This window comes from Chlorocebus sabaeus, chromosome 22 (assembly GCF_047675955.1).
Source record: "Chlorocebus sabaeus isolate Y175 chromosome 22, mChlSab1.0.hap1, whole genome shotgun sequence".
Lineage (NCBI taxonomy): Eukaryota > Metazoa > Chordata > Mammalia > Primates > Cercopithecidae > Chlorocebus > Chlorocebus sabaeus.
Genome location: NC_132925.1, coordinates 59,802,172 through 59,824,632, shown reverse-complemented (window position 1 = coordinate 59,824,632; position 22,461 = coordinate 59,802,172). Strand labels below are relative to the sequence as shown.

At 46.4% G+C, this 22,461-nt stretch overlaps 1 protein-coding gene across 11 annotated transcripts in view; it reads left to right on the top strand.

Annotated features, from left to right (window-relative positions):
- The window catches only part of ITPR1 (inositol 1,4,5-trisphosphate receptor type 1), a 352,224-nt gene that overhangs the window by 251,512 nt on the left and 78,251 nt on the right, over positions 1–22,461 (top strand). For all 11 annotated transcript variants that reach the window (XM_007985074.3, XM_007985072.3, XM_007985068.3 and 8 more), the window contains 2 exons: positions 20,006–20,186; positions 21,983–22,236. In XM_007985074.3, the coding sequence (XP_007983265.1) occupies positions 20,006–20,186; positions 21,983–22,236 (435 nt within the window). The remainder of the gene's footprint in view (positions 1–20,005; positions 20,187–21,982; positions 22,237–22,461) is intronic.

Genomic DNA, 22,461 nt, shown 5'->3' with positions numbered 1-22,461 from the left:
CTTCAGTGTGTACGTGATGAATCAGTGTGGATACTCCTACTGTGTAAATTATTCTGGGAATTCACTGAGATAATATGTGGAAGGCACTCAGCTCAGCATGAAGCTTTTGACACATGGTAACAGCTCATCCAAAGCAACTCTACTTACTTTTTGGTTGTTTATCTTCCCTCACCCACTAACTCACCCAAGAGTGCACTTTCTTCCAGGGTCAAGTCTCCATCTGACTCCCCAGCACTCAGACTGTAAATGTAGAAATTGAAGTTCTGACCCAATGTGGCCACCATGTTACTTTAGCCTTCTTACCATTTCTGAATAGAAACATGAGGATGTGAAATATGAACATGTGTTGTTGATGGTTATTACCATTTTAAAGGAGACCTTCTTTAGGTGTGGGAGGGAGTTAAGTTGATCTGATCCCACGGGAAATACATAATGTCAGCTTGGAGAAATATCCTTATGATGGCAGCAGTCCTCTTTTCTTCTTGTTTGTAATAATGATGGACAGTAGTGGTAACAAGTGCTCATGTGCCGGGGCTAGCCAGGCGCCCTCACTGCATGGGCTTATCCACTCTTCCTGGGGCTCCTATGTAGTAGGTACTGCTTTGACCCCTTTCTGCTAATGAGGAAATAGAAGATCTGAGAGGTAAGGCTTTGTGCTCAGAGTCACGGAGCCAGCTGGTAGTTGTGCCAGGGTTTGTTTTCTGCCAGAACATGAGTTTGTAGCCTCTCTGCCGTGCCGTGCCACCTCCTTACTCCACCGATTTTCCAGGCACAGACATGGCCGCTTCAAGGACCTTGCATCTGTTTGCCAGGCAGGATGAAATTTGTGGCTCCACGTTTTGTTGTCTTTGATAGTGGAGTCTGTGGGAGACACTGTGCCCTCCTGATAATCAGAAGGCAGTTCGAGTGGTCGGTGTATTTGCTTTGTTTATAAGGTCTGTCCATGCATTCTGGAGGAGGAAATCATGAAAGACTTTTCTTTTCAGACTGGGCATCTCATTTGCCAAATGACAATTATATGTGCTACATACATGTACGTCCAGCAAGTTCCAGGTTCCCAGGTCTTAGGAAAGTTAATGACAATAAGACTGTCCTACGGAACTTCCTCACTGTGGAAGAAACTGATAGCAGCTCATCTAATCAGGGCCCTTATGAAAAGTTAGATTAATAGCAATTTTTGTTTTTCACTTGCATCTAAAGAAGCATATGTTCTTTGGCATCATGTGAGGATTATTAAATCTCAACTTTTGCCCGTTTTGCTCAGAGAAGCTAAATGCACCAGATATTCCCCACATCTGAGTCTGTACTGGTTGAAGAATATTCATGTTTGGGGGAAGGGAAAGGAAGGAGGGTCTTTTCATTTTTATAAAGTGCCCAGCACTGTGCATGGAGCCAGTAGGTACTCTCTCTGGACTACATGGAATAGTCCCAATTGCAGATGAGGAAACTGAGTCTGAAAAAAGCCATGTGTCTTACCCAAAGTCACCCAGTCGGCAGAGCTGGGATGTGAACACAAGGCCCTCAGAAGTCTCTCCACTTTCTACCATGCTAGCCACCCTTTAAGTTACGTGAGTCCAATGTGAGGGAGCTCTTCAGTGCCCTGTACCCACTTTGGAGCTCTGCCTACTAGAGAGCAGTGTCTATCTTGTTTTCATTCAGGGTGGGAACAGGCCGCACTGATTATTTGATCTGAGAAGCAAGTAGTCACTGCTTGGTTAGCCAATGAGTTTTCAAGGTAGACCTATCAAATGGAGTGGAACAGAAGCACATTTTGTTTTATAACCATGTATGAGCTTTTCCTTAATTTCTGCTGGTGTCCTTCTGGTGGGTTCCTTCCTCACAATAGTTAGAGGAGAGCTTGTCCCCGATATAAGAAAGGTTCCTCAGTTATTGTTTCTGTAGGTTTTCTGGAATTCATCTTGAGGTTAAGAGTGAAGGCTGGGATGCACTGCAGAGCTGTTGCAAACCCCTCTACTATTTCCAATTAGTGGATACATGTGTGAGTTGTATGCCTGTCTTATATTTACAAGAGGAAGTATCCCATTTAATTTTATTTTCACACCAAAAGCCCAAGTGTTAAGAGAACACGGTGTTTTAACACTCCCTCGGTTATCAGCTGCAGAGCGGAGGTTGTATATTGTCACATACAGTTTTTGGAGTATATTTCTACATTTGTTACCTGGCAACATTGCTGCATCGGGACGTGAAGTTGTATTGGTTCCTAGCAGACCCTCACTGTTCATACTGTAGAAGGCAGAAGTTGTTTTCCTCCACAGGGATTTAGAAGAGAAGGCACAAGGCTAGTGGGGTTTGGCTGACAGATGGGCTGATGCGCTTCAGTGACATGACCCAGAACCAGGCGCTGGGCAGGGGATGTGGACTCTTGTCCTGTCCCAACAACAGCTCCCTTTAACGCTAGATCTGGTTCCTCACATGTTAGACAAGGGTTAGTATTAGGTAACCTTGAATACTAATTCGTGATTCTTTTTCTTCTTGAAGTAAAAACAAAACAACAAACTTTTATTCTGGTCATTTTATGAGTCATCTGAGCACTTCCAGTACCGTAATGGCAAATAGCTAATACATGGGTACCTTTTCAGTTGCTTACATTGGATACCCAATTCCCTGCCTTAATTTATGCATTATTGTGGTTTTGACCACTTACTAGTTCTGATGAGAGAGGAAATCCCATAGTAGGAGTGACAGCCAGAGCATCTCTTGTTGAGGTAACCCCTTGAGCTGATTATAGCCCTATGGGGTATTTTGGTTTGCTGATATATGATGCATTGAAAACACTGTATATAGAATTTTTCAAATGCTTAACTGGGGCCTCCATACACACTGAGGTCATTTTATTCCCCCCTACTTTCCACCCTGTTTCACTGACACTTAACTCTGAAGACATTTGCATTGGAAACTTTGCATTATATGTTTGAAAGTCCTCTCGTTTCAAGCCACACATTCTAAGACTCAGCAAAAGCTTATTGACACCAAGGGCATTGAATTCACCAGCACCTTTAACGTTTCTGGAAGAATGCTTGCTAGGGAAAAGTTCCCACGGTAACTGTTTTTAAAAGAGTTTTGTAGCATCAACAGGTTAGACGTGAAGTCAAAACCATGGAGCTCAGCAGCATACCCTATAAGCATGTACTCCTTTTTAGCCACCCCCTAACAAAAACACTGAAGCGACCTGTTCGTAAGCCCTGACAGGCACTGGAGAGTCTAGCCAGGTTGGGCTGGATTTCAGGGGACCTGATTTGTGTTGCCCTGTGCAGTGCTCATTTCCATCAGCATCTTTAAGGAGAAGGCCTTTTCCATCCACTGGACTCTTACCGTCATGCCTGTTAAGGAAAAAAAGACAACTGATTATGCCTGGAGGGTATTTAGAAACCATCAGTTACCTTTGAATATACCTGTGGTGCTCCAACCTCCTTTAGAAAACCCAAGATGCCATTTTAATGATGCTTTGCTCTTGGGTATCAAATTTACTCCTTAATTTACCTCAGGAAATGTTCTAAGAGGAAGCCACAAGATTCCATACCTGCTGTTGTTGTTTTAGAGCTAGTGGATTTTTTTTTTTTTTTTAATCCTCCGAGGAGGACTTGACCCTGAGGGTTCCTAACTTGGACGACCATGCAGAGCACCCTTAACTTGGAAATCTATATCTGCTGTTTAAACTTTAAGATGATTCCTATCTGGATTAAAGTCCTCAACCAGCAGGCCGAGGCAAACTCTAAAGAAAAACAAGGTCATGCTGCATTTTTTTTGGTAAGCACAGGAATCAACAAAGAGATGTTATATAACTTCTATTTATATCCTCCTTGCTCACTATCTGCAGGCAGACAAGAGTCGCTGAGAAGGGATTTAATGAGCTCTCTGGGTTTGCTCACCTTCCTGAGCTGGTAGGAACCAGCTTGTTCTCAAATGCGTCAGTAAAGAATCTGGCTGTGGGTGGGCGGCCAGGGTAGGTGGACTGAGTTGTTGCTATGGTGTTTTTTAATTCCCCTGTCTCTCAAAGATCTCACTCCCCCCTTCCCTGACTCCTTCCTTTTGCCCCCTTCCTTTCTTTCTTTCTTTTTTTTTTTAAATCTATAAGCTTCCTTGTTTCTCACACCTACTCATGATTCTTGGAGCTGTCTCCGGAAACAGAATATTTTCCCTCTTCTTCCTAAGTGCTCAGCTCCCCCATTGTGTAGCCCCAGGACATCAGAAGTTGTTTTCTAAGGTATATTTTTTCCACCCTCCCCTGTTTCTTTTCCCGTGATTTTTTTTTTATTACCAACCCCTCCATCAGAGGGACTTATCCTAGGAGTCTTCCATCTTGCCTGATAGAAGTTTTCTCTGGCAGATTCCAAATTCAGATTGCTCCAAAACCAGATGAAGTGTATTGCTAGTTGGACAGTCGGTATGGCCTGGAGGAGAAGGGCCGTTTGTATTTCCATGCGTCCTCCTTTGTCCTCTTGCCCTGGGTGGAGTGATGACATCTCCATCTCCTCTAGTGTGTTAGAAAATAGAACCGCAAGAAAACAAGAGAATGGGTTTACCCCACAGTCATAATTCCTGGAGCTTGGGTAACTCCTGTTACCTGAAGGTTGCAGGTTGAAATTACTCAGCTTGCATTTAATTTAAAAAAAAAAAAAAATGCTGCCCCATCAGATTCTCAGCAGGGACGACGAATGCACCTTGCTGAGAACCCTATGGCTGCCCAGGGAGTGGACCCCTACACCCTGGCCGGCCTGGTGGTGGCCACAGAGGCTTCTGAGATGGCTCTGTGTTGTCCATTACATTCCCACCAGAGCAGAGGCACTTAGAAGATGTGAGTAGGGAGGTTAGGATAAAAAGTTCTTAGAAAAGAATACATAGTTCCATGAGGACAGGCTGAAAAAATTTTTTAAAAGCCAAACCCACCCCTGCCTTGCCCAGAAGTTGTGCAATCCTTAACAGCAGTAGCCTGTTTGAATAATCAGAGGCAAGCTGACTTCCCTTTATTAACTTCTGTTAGAGACATCTGCATAAAATATCCCCGGATTCCAGACCAAGTAGGTAATTTTTTTTTCCCCCTCTGAGTAACTGGAGGGACTTTCCCTTTGGAAATCTTCCAGCAGAGTTAACTTCATGGTTGAGACTGTTTTTTCATTATAAGTTGCCAACAGCTAGATTCCCGATGCAGGGACAATGAAGGCACCTCACATACACACTTGGACCCCCCGCTTCCCTGAAAACTGATTTGATATTCACAGTTACCTCTGGTTCTTCTGCCTTGACCCTCCTTTTCACTGAGAAATCTATGCCCGCTCACATTGCTCACATTTCCTGAGTTCCTCTGAGTTCCTCTTTGAAACTGTCAGAGGCTCTCTCAAAGTTTCTACCAATTTCCTATGCCTGGGTTTTAGACTTTTCATCAAGATGGCCCTAACACTGAAGGGGATAGTCCTGTAAACCCTCTGAAGTCTTCAAGCCTCTTTTTTCCCCTGGAATTCAGGACTTTAAAAATATATGTATTTGATTGCTGTTCGAGGAGGATGTGTTTCAGTTGCCCTTACCATACGGTATTTGAGAAATATGTTTTTATTAGCCTCCTTGCAACACAAACCCACAAACTGTTCAGCCCAGAGCTTGTAGCTATCAAGTCTGGGGAGGAAGCCAGGTTTGGAGACGGACAGTGCACAAATGATCATCCCTCCTGGGCTGTAGTTAATAATGCAAGCCGCTATGTCACTGGGGCCGGGGTAGTTAACAGTTAACTCGATGGATTAAGGATCCCCAGCCAGGCTGAGCCCATCACAGAGTTATGTGCAAAAACCGGATAAGCCTGTAGAGGTGACACCACCACATCAGCCGCCTTTGGCTGGTCAGCAGTGTGCTGCATTTTCCCACTTAGCAGGAATTTGAAGCTTTCACATGCAGGGATCTTCTGGCCATAAAGTTATACTTCAGCTGCCATGGATGCAAAGCTTGGCTTGAGTGTTTTGGAATTGCACCTCTTTCAGGATTATTGTTCATTCATTGATATAGTAAATTTTTTTAAAAGAGGGAGAAGAGGCCTTGCTATGTTGACCAAGCTGGCCTTGAACTCCTGGGCTCAAGAGATCTTTCTGTCTCAGCCTCCGGAGTAGCTGGAACTACTGGCTTATGCCACCACAGCCGGCTTAATATAGCAGATGTTTATATACTGAGCACTCCCTGGGTGTCAGGTGCTGTACACAATGGCATTAATACAGTCAGGGATGAGACCAACATAGCCCCTGCCCTCCAGGAGCTTACAGTCTTGTAGGAGACAGAGATAGGAAATCTGCTCATAATCAGCTAAATCACAGCTTCAGAGAAGTGTGCTGGGGAAGCAAACAGGAGGGCTTCTCTAGGGAGATGCCATTCAAGCTGAGACCCAGCAGATGGGAAGAGAAGGAGCTGTGTGAAGAGCAGCAGAGGGCAAGAGTATTCCAGAAGTGGGTTGGCTTGTGCTTGGGATGTTGGAGGAGCTGAGTGAAGGAGGCTGACGTGGTCTACCCCATGGCGGTCAGTCGGGGGCAGAGCTGTGGAAAGTATTTGCTCCACCAAGGTGACGGGCTTGTCATCAAGTGGGGGCTGGATGAGGTGATCTCTGTGGTTCCTGCCAATCCCTAGTCAGTGCTTCTAAAGGGCATCAAGTTGGCTTGGGCCTGTCCCCTGCTTGGATATGCACTGCTGCTGCCAAAGCCCTAATATACAAAGCAGCTTTACCCAGATGAGTGCTGTGTGATTTCACCCTGCCCTGCTCTAGCCTCTTGGCCATCTGTACATCTTACTGTCAGCTGCCAGGGATGCTCTCTGTGGCCATGTGGAAGTTACCTGGTGGGCCAGCACACAGCAAAATGGGTTTGCAGGGTGGGGAGACACAAAAAGCCCCAGCACATTCTGCTCAGGACCAGACTTGGCTCTACCTGAGAGTCATTTGAGTTGGGAAGAACTGGAGCTGACTAGGGGTGACTGCAGAGTCTTCATCAAGGAGGCACTTGCTTTGCTTGGTGCTTTGCCGTCTGTGAGCCAGTGTCCTTGCCTCCAGCAGGCCAGGGTGGATTAACTTTTTTCAGCTTCTACGGCCAAGTGTCCTTGTCACAGGTGTGTGGAGAGCAGAGAAGGGAACGTGGCTGGTATAGACATCCTGCTGGTACTGTGTGGGCTCTCACCTGTTTTCTCTCCTGTATTCCTTGCAATAGAGCCTCAAGTGGTTCTCCTCCTCTTTCTCCATTGCAGATGAGGAAACTGAGGATAGAAGTTAATAAATGAGCTGTCCAAACCCACCTAGTTCCTAAGTCACCCCTTTGCATACGTTTCTACCTTGCTAAAGATGCAGGATAGAGATCTCTGTCACTGAGCCGTGTGACTGCACAAACACAGAAAATGGGTGGGGCAAGGAATACTCTTGGCATCAGTATACATTTCAAGTTGAATTCTCTGGGAACCTTGGAGCATTGAGGACAGGAAACATTGATTGGTGTTGATTCATTGCCCCTCGGGTACACAGAACGGAAATAAGACCTGGGGAGTTGGTCCCAGAGATCAGCTCCCCTAACCCTGCATCTCCTACTTCAGCCCTCACTCTTCACGATGCAGATTGCCACCCCTGTGGAGGAATAGCACCCAAGTCACTGCCAGGTCCTCAGCACTGGACCCTCCTCCTGGGAGGATGACTTAGTGATAGAATTTTCCAAGCACCTCTTGTATGTGTCTTTTCAGGGTTCATGAGACAAGGTAGAGGTCTGATGAGGAGGTCTTCGTGTCCTCCTGGCCACAGTTCCCACAGTGATCATGTGGGTGAGCCAAGACAGGACCTAAGAGTTTCACAAGAGCCACCAGAGGATACTTGTCATTGAATCATAGAACCAACCCTGGAAGCCACCCTCAGAGGCTGGCATGTGTCTCCTGCAGCCCAGACATGCAATTCACATTGTTCATTCCTTCTTTATGGACTGAAATTTTAAAGCCCCTCTGATTCCTTGGCCAAAGTCTTTCCTGAGATCTAACCAAACTCTCCTTTGCTTTAGAGGACCTTTTTAATAAGCCTCATGTTGACTTGAACAGCCACCAGAACACCTTCTTGCCCTCCTGGAGGATTACTAAGGAGCTTCCTACCACAGTCCCCTTCCACTTCAGGCAAATTTTGAGGTTGAGTCTATTTTATGTCTGTTTTCAAAGGTATCATTGATTTGCCACTCCACTGGTCATCTTTGTTTTGTCTGGAGGCTTTCCAATCTTCATGACTTGGCTGGGCGAGACAGATGGCGGTGCCGTGTATCCCCACAGAAGATACTGGCCTTTGGCATCTGTTTGACCACTGAACCCAGAGAAAATTTGGAGTGTCCTTAACTTCTTGTTCCTGAGTCGGAGCCACAGGGTCCTCCAGAGTGGTGGCTGACCTATTTCTCTGAAATCCGGTTTTACTGTTAAATATGGCTGGAAACAGTGGTTGCCAACAGCCTGCCTACACCATCAGAGGCTTCCTAAGATAATACCTTTACATTTATTTTTTAGGAATTACTGTTTGTTGGTTGAGTTGTTGATGAATATGTGTGACACAGTTAGTGTTCTGATCCACACAGGGTGTAGGGGACCATGTTGCTTACCAGATAGGGCAGAGCTTTCCCAGTAAGTCCCGGTTCCCGTGGGCACTGGGAGACAGGAAAGGAGAGCTGTTAAGCTTTCTGTCTCAGAAGAAAGGTGTTTTTTTCCTCAGTTTAAAACTTTTTTTTTAGACATGGGGTCTTGCTATGTTGCCCAGGCTAGTCTCAAAATCCTGGGCTCAAGCAGTCCTCCCACCTGGGCCTCCCAAACTGCTGGGATTACAGCTGTAAGTCACCACACTGGCCCCTGAAACGTGTTTTTAATAGAACAGGTTGAACTTTGCTGCCTGAAGAAAACTGAATTCACCTTGAAAATCATCATGAAGATCCCCTGCCTTAGCCTTGACCCTGGAGCTTAGGCCCTTCCCTAGAGCCCAGTGACCAGATTAATAAGAGTGAAGGAAGGGTTCCTTGTCTGCCACCTTTTCTCTCAGGTGTCCGGCATAGTGACGGGCATCTGCCCCACCCTTACCTGGCAGGGTAGTTGAAACTGGTTTGTCTCTCACTTGTTAAGAGGTGTGGATGAGGGAGGACCTTATTTCAGAAAAATGAAATTGAAATGTTGACACCTCTCCAATACAGACTTGCTTCACTTCATCACTTCCTTTCTACTTGGAAGTTATTTCTGAACTCATTAAAGCTGGAAACAACCTGAGAGAGGTTGGTAAACTGAGAGCTGCAGATGTTGGCTGGTTGAAAGCCATCAGACCTTGCAAAAAAGTTTTTTGTTGGGGTGAGTGATAATTTATGCCAAGGGAGTGTTCAATTCTGAATGCCCATTGTATTAACGATTAGACCCTTTTCATAGGTCAGAATTTTACTGAAGTCAAGACTGGTTTAAAATGCTGGAAAATGCTTTATGTGGAAGGGCTTGGGATTGTTTGAGAGGAGGGTCTGACACAAGCTTGTATTCTGCCTTTGGGTGTGTTAAACTTTGACAAGTGGAAGCAACGATGTTTATCTCTGCACATGCAGAAATTTGGCTTCTATAGCTAGTGAAATTTCAGCCAAATTTTTTTTAACTTTAGGTTTGGGGGTACCTGTGAAGGTTTGTTATATAGGTAAACGCATGTCACAGGGGGTTGTACAGATTATTTCATCACCCAGGTATTATGCCTAGTAGCCAATAGTTATTTTTTCTGCTCCTCTTCCTTCTCCCACCCTCCACCCTCAGGTAGACCCCAGTGTCTATTGTTTCCTTCTTTGTGTTCATGAGTTCTCATCATTTAGCTCCCACTTATACGCCAGAGCGTGCGGATTTGGTTTTCTGTTCCTGCATTAGTTTGCTGACGGTAATAGCCTCCAGCTCCATCCATGTTCCCACAAAAGATACAGTCTTGTTCTTTTTTAATGCCATCCAAACTTTAAAAAAAAAATCTACTTTGTGACAGTTAATGGGAATTGCTATTCATTGTGTTTTTGTTGTCAACTTAGAGGCCATTCAACCTACCAGAACCAACTGGAATTATCACTGGATGCAATTTGGAGACTAGTCTTTGGCCGTTTACATAACACCCAGCTCCTTTCTGGATCCACTTATCTTATACCTTCCCTGGAAAGGGGTATTGTTGTTCGACAACTGTAGCACCTTCCGTCTGAGTAGTTCTTGGTAGTAATCAAAGTGTTTTTCACACCTGATGTTTCATCACAGCCTTCCCGGGCCCCAGCTTCCATGTGATGCCGACATGGCAGGTGGTAGGACCCTCATTTTTCAGCTAAAGAACCCAGGGCACAAATGAGGTTAAGTAAATTGCCCATGATCACATGGCTGGATAGCAAGGAGCCAAGGCCAAAATTTAGGTTTCCCGACTTCCAGTTCTCCAGGCACGCTCTGCCTACTCAGGTGTGTTTTATTACCTAGTTCATGGTTCCTGGTCTTTGAGTTTTGATTGTAATAATTGGTTTCTAAAAGAAGGACTCCAGACCCACAGCAGTCATTGTGTGACAATGGTTTTGTTAATAATTTATTACCCCAGCCCTGGCAGCCCTTCCGCTTGCAGAAGGGGATTGTTTGGGAGCCCATATTAACAAATGTATTAAACGTCATGGGAAAGTTGAGGCATTCAAATGCATGTGTACCTTCCGCCACTATTCTTCACTGTGAGAGGAGCCTGTTTATGCCTCTGAAAGACCTGGTGGGTAGGGGTAGGGGTGGGGTGGATTATAAAATGCCAAAAGGTGTTCAGAACAGGACAGACTCCTGCTCAGGGGAGAGGCGTTTAACAGAGCAAGTGGTTGGGAACAGGGCTGAGGCGTCAGGTGGGGCTTGGGTGCCAGGGCACTCATTAGGTGGATGACTCAGCATGTTACTTCTTGGGGCCTCAGTTTCTTCATCTGTAAACTGGGGATGATAATGGCACCTACCCCATGGGGTAGTTCTGAGGATTAAATGAGATAATGCACATAAAGCACTTAGCACCCAGCAAACTGGAAACGTTCAGTTGCCGTTCACTGTAATAAAACTTGCAGAGAGAGGGTCCCTAGGGAGTGGCGAGTTCTCAGTTAATCACAGGTGTAGGAAGACAGCCAAGGTAAGCCCCACCTCTTGGTAGCCACTGGCATTGCTCTGTCACCCACAGAGTATCTGTTCAAGCTGGGCAGGAATGGGTTAGTCTGGTTGGAGATGTCCCCTGAAATCCCTGAGACTCCCAGAGTTGATGTGGAAAGGGAAAAATCAAAGATGCCCACAGAGAATTTACCTCAGCCCGTGGAAACTCAAGCTTTGGCTCACTGTTCAGCAGCCACATTTTTCAAATTCTTGGCCTTAGTGTGAGAACTTAAGTCATTTTGCAGCGGATAAGTGAGCAGCCATGGTGTCGTGGGCTGGATGGGTCAGGGCCGTGTCTTATGAGGCAGTGAGATGGAAAATCCCATTCTCTGGATTCTCTCAAGGCCCAGAGCGAGGGCTTCTGAAAGGTGGACCAACTTCCAGAGCGGATGGAAATGCTTTTCTCTGGGGAAGGATCTGAGTCCCGCAGTCGTCACTCTGTGCTGACTGCTCCCCTGCAAGCCATCCCCGCGCCCGCCAGGCTCCAGCCTGGGACACATACATCTATGCTCCCCACCACTGCCCTGTCCTGCAGCTGAGACGCTGCAAAGGGGTTCCTCCCCCAGAATGGCCTGGTGGCCCAGGAAGGGACAGGTAGGCTGGCTCACATTCCAGGAAACGCCATGATCCTTGGACTGCAAAGCCTGGCTTCTCCCCTGAACTTCCCGAATTCTCGGAAAGATGGCTTCATGGGTATATGTCCAGGTCGTGGAGAAGATTTGTCTCTCCTATTCTTCTGTCCAGGACCACTTGTTTACACAGTTTGATTAGGACTGTGACCTCTTGCACCTAAAGAAAGGAGTGTCCCCCTTTGAACTAGGTAATAAAACACACCTGGCTAGGCAGAGCGTGCCTGGAGAACTGGAAGTCGGGAAACCTAAATTATGGCCTTGGCTCCTTGCTATCCAGCCATGTGATCATGGGCAATTTACTTAACCTCATTTGTGCCCTGGGGTTTTTAGCTGAAAAATGAGGGTCCTACCACCTGCCATGTCAGCATCACATGGAAGCTGGGGCCCGGGAAGGCTGTGATGAAACATCAGGTGTGAAAAACACTTTGATTACTACCAAGAACTACTCAGACGCAAAGTGCTGTGTGTCTAACAACAATACCCCTTTCCAGGGAAGGGTAAGATAGGTGGATCCAGAAAGGAGCTGGGTGTTATATAAATGGCCAAAGACTAGTGCCCAAATTGCATCCGGTGATAATTCCAGGCCCTCTGTCTCCCTGCCGTCACCAGGGTGGCCACCACTGTCTGCTGGCCCCTAACCTCAGGGTGGCTCTTGTTCCTGAAGCGAGGCGGGCTCGTCATAACCACGCTCCATGGCTTTGCAAGGACTTGCGGGGCCGGGGGAGGATGGGGGAGCCAGGCTAATTAAGCAATCTTTTATTATTTTCAAGTCTGATCCGAAAAGGTCGTTTTGTTATTCTTTTAATCTAAGACCCTGATTCGTTGGCCCCTCTGCAGCTCAGTCAACCCAAGGAGGGAACATTGTGTACTTGACAATTAGCAGAAGGTGAGAATGTAAACTCAGGTTGTGGTTTCAACCAGCCACACCCCAGTGTGGTCAAAAGTAACTGTCTTGGGCAGTCAGGAGAGGGAGGTTCTGTGTGACCCTGGCAAGTCCCTTTCCCTTTCTGGGCTTCAGTTTCCTCATCTGTGGAATCTGTGGAAGGATGGCCGACGTGGGTGGTTTTCAAGTGCTGCTCTCCTGGAGTTCCAAGGAGTTTCAATGGCGAGAGGGAGGAGACCCTCTTTGCTCTGCTTCATATGGAGCTGTTTTGCTTTTTCCCTTTTATCTAGGGGGGTCTTTATCTAAGATGGTGTTTGGGGACTGGAGAGGAGCACGTTCCCCTGCTGAAAAAGGCTGGAATCCAGTGCTTCCAGCTGCAGGGTTCTGTGATCTGTGTTCTCTTGCTCTTTTGTTGTGGTTGAAGGTTGACTGACAGCAGCCATGCCCACTTCCTGTTCCCCCTGCCCAGTGGATTCAGGATGGAAATGGCCACTGCCGGGGTCACTGCCTCACCCTGCCCCTGCCCTGGCCTTTTGCTTAAAGCATATCGGGTCAGACCTGTCATCAGGGATGTCTGGGACTGGCGCTGCGGATCTGCCCACAGACCAGCTTCGTGTCTTCTGCTTCCCCTGCCTTTGACTCCGGCCTCACTGCTGGGGCTGGTTGTCTGTGTTGGTTCAACATGCAGACAGGAGGAGAGTTGGTTGTGGCTCTGCCACAAGTCACTGACCTCTCCTAACCCCAGCTCTCTCATCTATAATGTGACAGATTTATGAATGATGATATCTGCCTTGGCAATCTCCTAAGACTCTGGTGAGACAGCTTATATGGAAAGGGCTCTGGAATCAAATGTGATTTGGAGATGACTGGAGGGTAAGGAGGGGTCAGCCTGGGGGCAGGCAGATGCTGTTCCCTGTGGTGGAGAGGCAGCCTCAGAATGTGGCCCCTCTACAGAGTTCCCCAGCTTTCTGGGAACAAAGCAGACTTTCTGTTATCTTTTTAAAATTATTATTATTGTGATATAATTGACATATAATCATCGGCACAGATTTTAAATGTAGACTGTGATTAGATTTGACAAATGTTTTTATACCCATTATACTAGTTTTCTGTGGCTGCTGTAACAAATTCCTACAAACTTAGTGGCTTAGAGTAACCAAATGTATTGTTTTATAAGTTCAACATGAGTCTTACTAGCTAGACGAAAGCAAGTGTTGGCAGGCCAGCGCTCCTTTCTGGAGACTCTAGGGGAGAAGGCTTCCTTGCCTTTTCCAGTTTCCAGGGGCCACCCACATCCCTTGGCTTGTGGTCCCTTCCTCCATCTTCAGGTTTAGCAATGGTGAGTGGAGGCCTTCTCACATTGTCTCTCGCTACCCTCCTCTCCTGCCTCCTGCCTCCACTGTGAAGGCTCCTTGTAATTATGTTGGGCCCACCTGGGTAATCCAAGCTCATCTCTCTACTTTAAGGTCAGAGATTAGCAGGCTTTGTTCCATCTGCACCTTTAATTCCCCTTCGCCACATAAGGCAGCATTTTCACAGGTTCCAGGGACTAGAACATGGACATGTTTGAGGGGGCCATTCTGTCTACCACACCTGTGAAAGTGCCAACCTAATCAAGATGTTTCTTTCCTTCCAGAAAGTTGTCTTATTCCCATTTATAGTCCTTTTCTACTCACAACCCCCCAACCTCCCAGAGACAACCACCATTTTGGTGTTTTTTTGAATGTTTATTTTAGATTCAGGAGGTAAATGTGCAGGTTTGTTACCTGGGTATATTGTGTGGTGCTGAGGTTTGGGGTACAAATGATCCCATCACCCAGGTGGTGAACATTGTACCCAAGAGTTTTTCAACCCTTGCCCCCGCCCGAGTACTCCCCAGTGTCTGTTTTTCCCCTCTTTATGTCCGTGAGTACCCAATGTTTATCTCTCACTGACAAGTGAGAAAATGTAGTATTTGGGTTTTTGTTCCTGCATCAATTTGCTTAGGAAAATGACCCCCAGCTGCATCCATTTTGCTGCAGAGGACCTGATCTCAATCTCTTTTATGGCTGTGTAGTATTCCATGTTTTATATGTACCACATGTATCCAGCTCACTGTTGGTGGGTGCCTAGCAACCACCATTCTGATTTCTCTCACCATCACTTGATGTTTTCTATTCTGGGCCAGGTTTATGTTGAAGGGCTACCTCACATCTGCCAGGTGGGGTGGAGTGAAGAGTTTGAAAAAGTAAAATCTCTGATGATTTGCTCTTGGTCAGGGTGAAGAGGGATGAATTGAAAGAGGTTCAGAGGAGGGGGAGAGAGGGAGGCGTTGTCGTGTGTAGAGGGGCCGTGCTTCAGGAGCCTGGGGCGGGGAGGCTGTGCACCCACCTCCTCTGCTCTCAGCTCCCACCAGCCGTAGGGAGACAGTCCCGAGGAGGACACTCCACTCCCCACCCACAGCCACATGCAGGCATCATTACAGAAAGAGGCTTAATGAACAGGTCTGGGACTGTGTGGAGGGCTCTTGTCTCTCTAAGTCTAGGTCACACCAGGTACCAGAGGGGGCAGGTGAACGCCTCCAGCAGCCACAGCCAGCAATTCCAGAAGGCCCTCCCTGGGGACAGCCGCCCCTCTGCCTCCCATCACTCCCAGGGTATGCCCTTTCTAAGGAGAAGTATGTTCTTTACCCACACTACCATCATGTTTCACTTCTACTCTCGCAACAGATACCACTGCTTCTCTTCTAGAAACCCCACTTCTTCCTTCGGGGGTACCTTTTTAAGTTTTTTATTTCATTGGGACAGAAGTCTCACTATGTTGCCCAGGTAGGCCTTGAACTCCTGGGCTCAAAAGATCTTCCTGCGTCAGCCTCCGGAGTAGCTGGGACTGCGGGCGTGCGCCCCAGCACCCGGCTTGGAGTGTCTTTATTTGGCTTCTCAGTCAGGGGACTTACACCCTAAGCCCTTGCTTGTCCTCCCTGTTAGAGCTGTCTTCACCTGGGCATCCTGGGGAGACTGCGTTCTTCGTAGTTGGGTATCTTGGGGCTGTGCTAAAATGTTTGATGTGTATTATCTTTCAGGGCCCCGTGAGCTCTCCAAAGGAATAATCATTGTAACTAGCTCTGGGGGTTTTGGGGCGAGATAACATGTGAGGGTTTGCCTGAGCTCCTGGTAGCTCGAAAGCAGTCAGTGAGTGTTAGCTATCGTGTTACTGTGGTGATCTCACTGAGCCTTCATAACCATCCATGAAGTACGATTGTTACCCATTTTGCAGATGAGAAGATTCGGGTTTCGGAGACATTGTCACTTCCTAAGGTGACCCTCGCTAGTAAGTGGTGGAGCTGAGATCCAGGCCTTTCCGACTCTGGAAGCACAGCTGTCACCTTGCTATCGTGTCCTAGCTGCTCACAGGGTTACCTTCACCTTGGGGTTTTCACATTCTACTAATGTAATGGTAGTAGAAAAACAAAATTAACACCATCAGTTTGCACTGTACTGAGCACTTGGCATGCATCATGGCAGCCCTTCCACGTAGATTGAGAGAGGCTGGGCAGTGTGCCCAAGGCCACAAAGCCAGTGGGTCAAGGACCTGGGACTCACACCCAGGCAGTCTGATTGCAAAGTCTGCCCTGCTAATTCCTCTGTTAAGAAACGCCTTCCCAGTGTGGCAATTCCTCAAAGATTTAGAATCAGAAATACCATTTGACCCAGCAATCCCATTGCTGGGTACATACCCAAAGGAATAGAAATCATTCTGTTATAAAGTTACATGTATGCATATGTTTATTGCAGTACTCTTCATAATAGCAAAGACATGGAGTCAACCCAAATGCCCATCACTGATAGATTGGATAAAGAAATTGTAGTACATAAACCATGCAGCCATAAAGTGTGGAATACCGTGCAGCCATAAGAAGGAATGAGATTGTGTCCTTTGCAGGGACATGGATGAAGCCAGAAGCCATTATCCTCAGCAAACTAATGCAGGGATAGAAAACCAAACACCGCATGTTCTCACTTATATGTATGAGCTGAACAGTGAGAACACATGGACACAAGGAGGGGAACAACACACACTGGGTCCTGTTGGGGGAGGCGGGGGTTGGGGGGGAGCATTAGGAAAAAGAGCTAATGCATGCTGGGCTTAATATGTAGGTGATGGGTGGGTTGATAGGTGCAGCAAACCACCGTATATTTACCTTTGTAACAAACCTGCACATCCTGCACAGATACCCCAGAACTTAAAAAGTTTTTTAAATTTAAAACATTTATTCAAACAGAATTTTAAAAAAGGAATGTCTTCCTTCCGTTGAGGCACTGGTTATATTTCTCCTTTTGATACCAAGAGTAGTGTAACTGAGCACACCTCTCATTTCAGCTTGACCTCAGAGCCCGGCCTGGGACTCCTCTGAATCCTCATTCCCCATTCTCCAGTTCCCAACCTATTCTCTTGTTGATCTTCTGTGCTTACTCATGTCTTCTAGACCTTATTATCCCTTTTATTATTTTATTGAGCACATTCTATTGATAAAGCTGCTTCGAACCTGTGAGCAAGTGAGTACTGGAATCAGTAATGTGAAACAAACCTAGTGGCCGTGGCAGAAACACACACAGCAGTGTGGCGTTCTCAGTGCCTGGCCCTGCCTCATCTCATAAGAGCTTCCCTTATCCTGACCCTAGCGGTTGACAGCCGTTGGGTCACCCGGCTGGCCGTCAGACAGTGCAGTCTGTGGCAGGCTATCTGTGTGTGTCGTGTGGCGCTGCTATCAGATGACAGATGGCGGGCTTTATTTATTCATTTGCTTACTTAGTTGAAGGGCTTTTGTTTCCTTGAATGACCAGATTGTCCAAAATGCTTTTAAAGCTGCTTCTATGGGTTGGGATACAACTGAAGCGAATGGTCCTGCACGGCCACCTTCTGGTGCGCCCCGGCTTTAGCAGGCAGTCCCCTGTGAGCCCACATGGGTGAGATGTTGGATGGCCTGTCTTGGTGGGAAATTCAGTCACCATAATTAGGTGGCCTCAGGTTGCATTCTTAGTACCTACCATTTTTTTGTCTCTTTTGTTGATCTGAGGGTTCAAGAGCTCTCAAAGAAGTGAACAATTGAAAGTTGCTTTCTCTTATTTGAGCAATTTTCTAGAATTCATTTATTTTGGAGATTTATTTCTGTCATGTCCACCAAATATAAAAAGGATCCAACTGTGGGGAGGGAGGCATCCAGTTATGGGGAGCCATAAAGTGTTGGGTTATATTCATTCTTTTATCAAATAATCATGGAGTGCCTTCTGTGTGCTGGGTCTCTTCTAGGAGCTCTGGGGGCAGCTGAAAACCACTGAGGTGAGGCATCTGCCTTCATAGGGCTTGCACTCTGCATAAGACAGACAGTAACCAGGTGAACAGCCAGTGCGATAGTGCAATTCAGAGGGCTCGATTGCTGTGAAGAAGATAAAACGGGGCATGGAGAATAAGCAGTAGGCTTGGGAGCTGCTGTAGGGGCAGCCTCACTGAGCAGGTGGCATTGGTGGCGGGCCCAAAAGATGAGGAGCCCTAGCCAGGGGAAGAACCAGGAATATAAGAATAGGGCAGTGGCATTGAGTGTCTGCCACAGCACTGTTTACCAGCAGCCTCCTGGGTCACTTTTGTAGGGATGAAAGGCTATTTAGTAAATAGTTATTATGGTGTTTGTTGAATTACTGTGTGTTTTCCTCCTGAGACTGTCAATTTCATGGGGGGAAGGTCTAGGCTCGTTTTTGCTCACTTCTCTTATAACTGACATAGTGCCCACCTCGTGACAAATGCAAAAATAAGTAGTGGGTGGGTGGGTGGGTGGATGGATGGATGGATGGATGGATGGATGGGTGGATGGATGAGTAGGCAGATGGATGAGTGGATGGATGGATGAAATAGCAGGAAACCTAAAAGAAAAGAAAATAGGCAATAAAGGGCAATGGAGGACACTACAGACTTACCTTCGTTCCAGAGTGGGAATCGTGAAGGCCTCAGCGACACGCAGGGTGACAAGGCCAAGCATAGGGGAGGTGGTGACTTGTGTCCTGGCATTTGGCAGTGGCTGGAGAGAAAACAAACCAGGGAGCACAGGCAGGAAGGATGGATCCTGTGCTGTAAAAAACAACCAGAGGTAAAGAAGAACAGTTAGAAGGATGAAAAAGGGTACGACCAAGAAGTGCATTGTGGGCAGACGGGACAGATGTTTGTCCACAAAGTGTGTGAGTTGATGGCTGGAAGAGTCAAAGCAGCTGAAGTTGCATGTTGATGATGGAAATGTGGTGGTTCCCTAGGGCTCTGCTGAATCAGGCATTGGGGTGTGTGTATGGGTGAGTTTCAAGAGTTAGGGGGCTTCGAGAAGGTGATAAGATTTAAGATCTTTCTGGGATTGGTAGCCTAGGACTGCCTTCTATAGGGAAGTGCCATCTTTCCAAATGGAAGGATTTGAAATTGGCAGAAGATCCCCAGGAAGAAGCAAATATATTGTTTGGAGCTTTGTTTTTTAAATGACCGTATTGTATTTTTATGTAAATAATTTACAACAGTGTGGTGTTTGCAAAGGGGTGAAAAGCGAATACTCATAAATGAGGTTGAGATACCATATTGTGTTTTTCCATCAACAGTGTATACTACTGCTTGCAGTGGGTCCAAAAACAAATGTGTATCCAAGAGGAGAGCTACCTGTTCATTTTGAGCTTCTTCATTTAACCACTCTTACCTGTCCTTTGAGACCCGATTTGAAGATGACCTTTTTCTTGAAGATTTTGGCATCACTGTAGCATAGTGTCATCCTCACCAGCTCTGAGCATCTATAATATAGTTGTGTAGCTTCCTGAGCACTTTTTACTTAACATAATTTAGTCTGATTTATGGACATGTCATCCTAACCTGTTAATGAGCACAGGCAGCATATCTTATTCATGTGTGTATTTTTGATAGGGCTCTGCCCAGGGGAAGAGTGCATAGAAGCCCTTAAACAAATGATTGGCCCTGCAGTAATCCCCCCACAAAAAGTCAGTTTTCATTATTAACAGTGTAGTTTTGCGTGTGTGCAAGGGTGAAAGGGAGTTGTTCTTAGTTGGCAACAGTCTGCCTATGACACTCGAGCATGCTCCCAAAGCCTATGTGTCTGTTTCAGTCACAGCAATTTGTTTCAAAGGCTCTGTGTTGAAAACCTCAGGCCTTAGAACCCAGAGAACTACAGTGTGTGGAGTGGTCCTTAACATTGACCTAAACTTAGATCATGCATGAGCTTTTGCAACTGGCTCTGATCTTCATTAGGTTTTGGTGTCATGAGTGGGGTGCAGTTTCTGGTCAGTTACAGTGTTCACAATCCATGGATTTTCCTTTGCAGCACTCCTTTTTCTGCCGTTTGACAGAAGATAAGAAGTCAGAGAAATTCTTTAAGGTGTTTTATGACCGGATGAAGGTGGCCCAGCAAGAAATCAAAGCAACAGTGACAGTGAACACCAGTGACTTGGGAAATAAAAAGAAAGACGACGAGGTAGACAGGGATGCCCCATCACGGAAAAAAGGTAAATGTTCTTCAGTCTTCAGTCAGCTGGACCTTGAACAACAGAGGAGTCCTTGTTTTCCTTCATTGTTTTCATTACTTCTGTGCTCTAAAATGCATTATGATGGGAGCTTTCAGAAGAAAAGCCAGCCTGGTTATGATGTAATTCTTCCTCAGTGACCTGAGCTGAAGCCCTGCTGCTCGGAAGGATCTTCCTGTTTAATAAAGAACATTCCTCTTGGTCAAGCTTAGGGTTTTATTGGCAAGGGATCCATGAATATTCTTTTCCTGTGATTTATATTTAATGTTAGAGAAAGTTGAGGGAAATACGTATTTTAAAACTGGGTGTCAGTCCTTTGTCAGATAATGTTCTTTTGTTTTCTGAGGTATTGGAAAGCTTATAAAGCTTTTTATCCAGTATCTCACCAGAAGAGAAGTCGTACTGGGGAGTGGGTAGACTCACAGGTGTTGGAGTCAGGTGGTCTTGAGAAAGTTAAGCACCCTGAGCCTCATGTTTCAAGTTTAGAACTGGGTTTCTCAACCACAGCACAAGTGACATTTGGAGAATTCTTTGTTACAGGGCTGTCCAGCTGTCCTGTGCACTGTAAGATATTTAGCAGCATATACATTCTCTACCCAGTAGATGCCAGCAGCATACCCCTACTCCCAGAATGTCTCCAGACATTGCCAGCCCTGGGTGGGGTTGGGGGCAAAATCACCCCTGGCTGAGAACAGCTGGTCTAGAATGGAGCTAAAGAGAAGAAAAAGAAGAATGGCTACCATTTGCTAAACGCTTACTAGGACTCAGGCACTGTTCAACGTTCTTTTTTAAAAACAAAATCTTGGCTCTGTCTTACTCTGTTGCCCAGGCTAGAGTGCAGTGGCACGATCATTGCTCACTGCAGCCTCAAACTCCTGGGCTCAAATGATCCTCCCACCTCAGCCTCCTGAGTAGCTGGGACTGCAAGTATGCACCACCACAGCTGGCTAATGTTTAAAACAATTTTTTTTTTTTTTGTAGAGATGGAGTCTCACTATGTTGCCCAAGTTGGTCTTGAACTTCTGGCCTCAAGTGATCCTCTTGAGTAGCTGGGATTATAGTCCAGCCACTGTGCTGACTGTTCAAAGTTCTTTACAATTCCACTCATTTCAAACTCATGTCACCTCTGCAAGATAGATAAAATTGAGTTATCCCCATTTTACAGGTGAGGGGACTGAGGCACAGAGATGGTAATTAAGTCATTATGGACATGCAGCTAGAAGGCGGTGGAGCCAGCATTTGAACCCAGCTTGTCTGGCTGTGGAGTCAATGCTGCTAACTGTAATGCCATGGTTAACTTCACAGGGTTATTCTGAGGATGAGATAAAATAACACAAAGTTCTTAATCACGGTGCTTTGACAGTTACAAAAGGGTCAGTTGTCATTACGAAAACAATAATTGTGATTAGCATTATGTTGAGCTTCTTAAGAACTTTCTTGAGGTATTATTCATGAATGCTCTCCCATTTTAAAGATGAGGAAGCTGAGGCCCAGACCCTTATATTTTTGAGGTTGACAGAACCTGTACTAAGGCTTTTCCTCTAAAACATATCGCATGCATAGGTGAAATGGTAGCACCACAAGTAAGGTGGCAGGGCGTGGCTCAGTTTTAATCCTGTCTGAGGACTGAAAGCAGATTGTGACTTCTTGGAGTGTTTTGCCAACTTTGAAGATCTGTAGGAGATACAGGAATGTAGGTTTCTGAGTGTCACCTTTGGAGTGGTGAACAGGGACCATGAGGACTCTGCAGCCTTTCATGCCTTATGCTTGCTTTCTAGCTAAAGAGCCCACAACACAGATAACAGAAGAGGTCCGGGATCAGCTCCTGGAGGCCTCTGCTGCCACCAGGAAAGCCTTCACCACTTTCAGGAGGGAGGCTGATCCCGACGACCACTACCAGCCTGGAGAGGGCACCCAGGCCACTGCCGACAAGACCAAGGACGACCTGGAGATGAGCGCAGTCATCACCATCATGCAGCCCATCCTCCGCTTCCTGCAACTCCTGTGTGAAAACCACAACCGAGACCTGCAGGTGAGGGCCTGGGGGCAGGGGCATGGAGGGAGCTCGGGCAAGGCTGCCAAGGCCTGCCTTCCTCTGGTGATTCAGCACCTCTCACTTGGGCCAGATTGCTTGAGCCAAGGATTCAGCAAGGTTCTTTTTTTATCTTTTTTCTTTTTATCTTTTCTTTTTTTTTTTTGAGATGGAGTCTTGCTCTGTCGTCCGGGCTGGAGTACAGCGGCATGATCTTGGCTTACT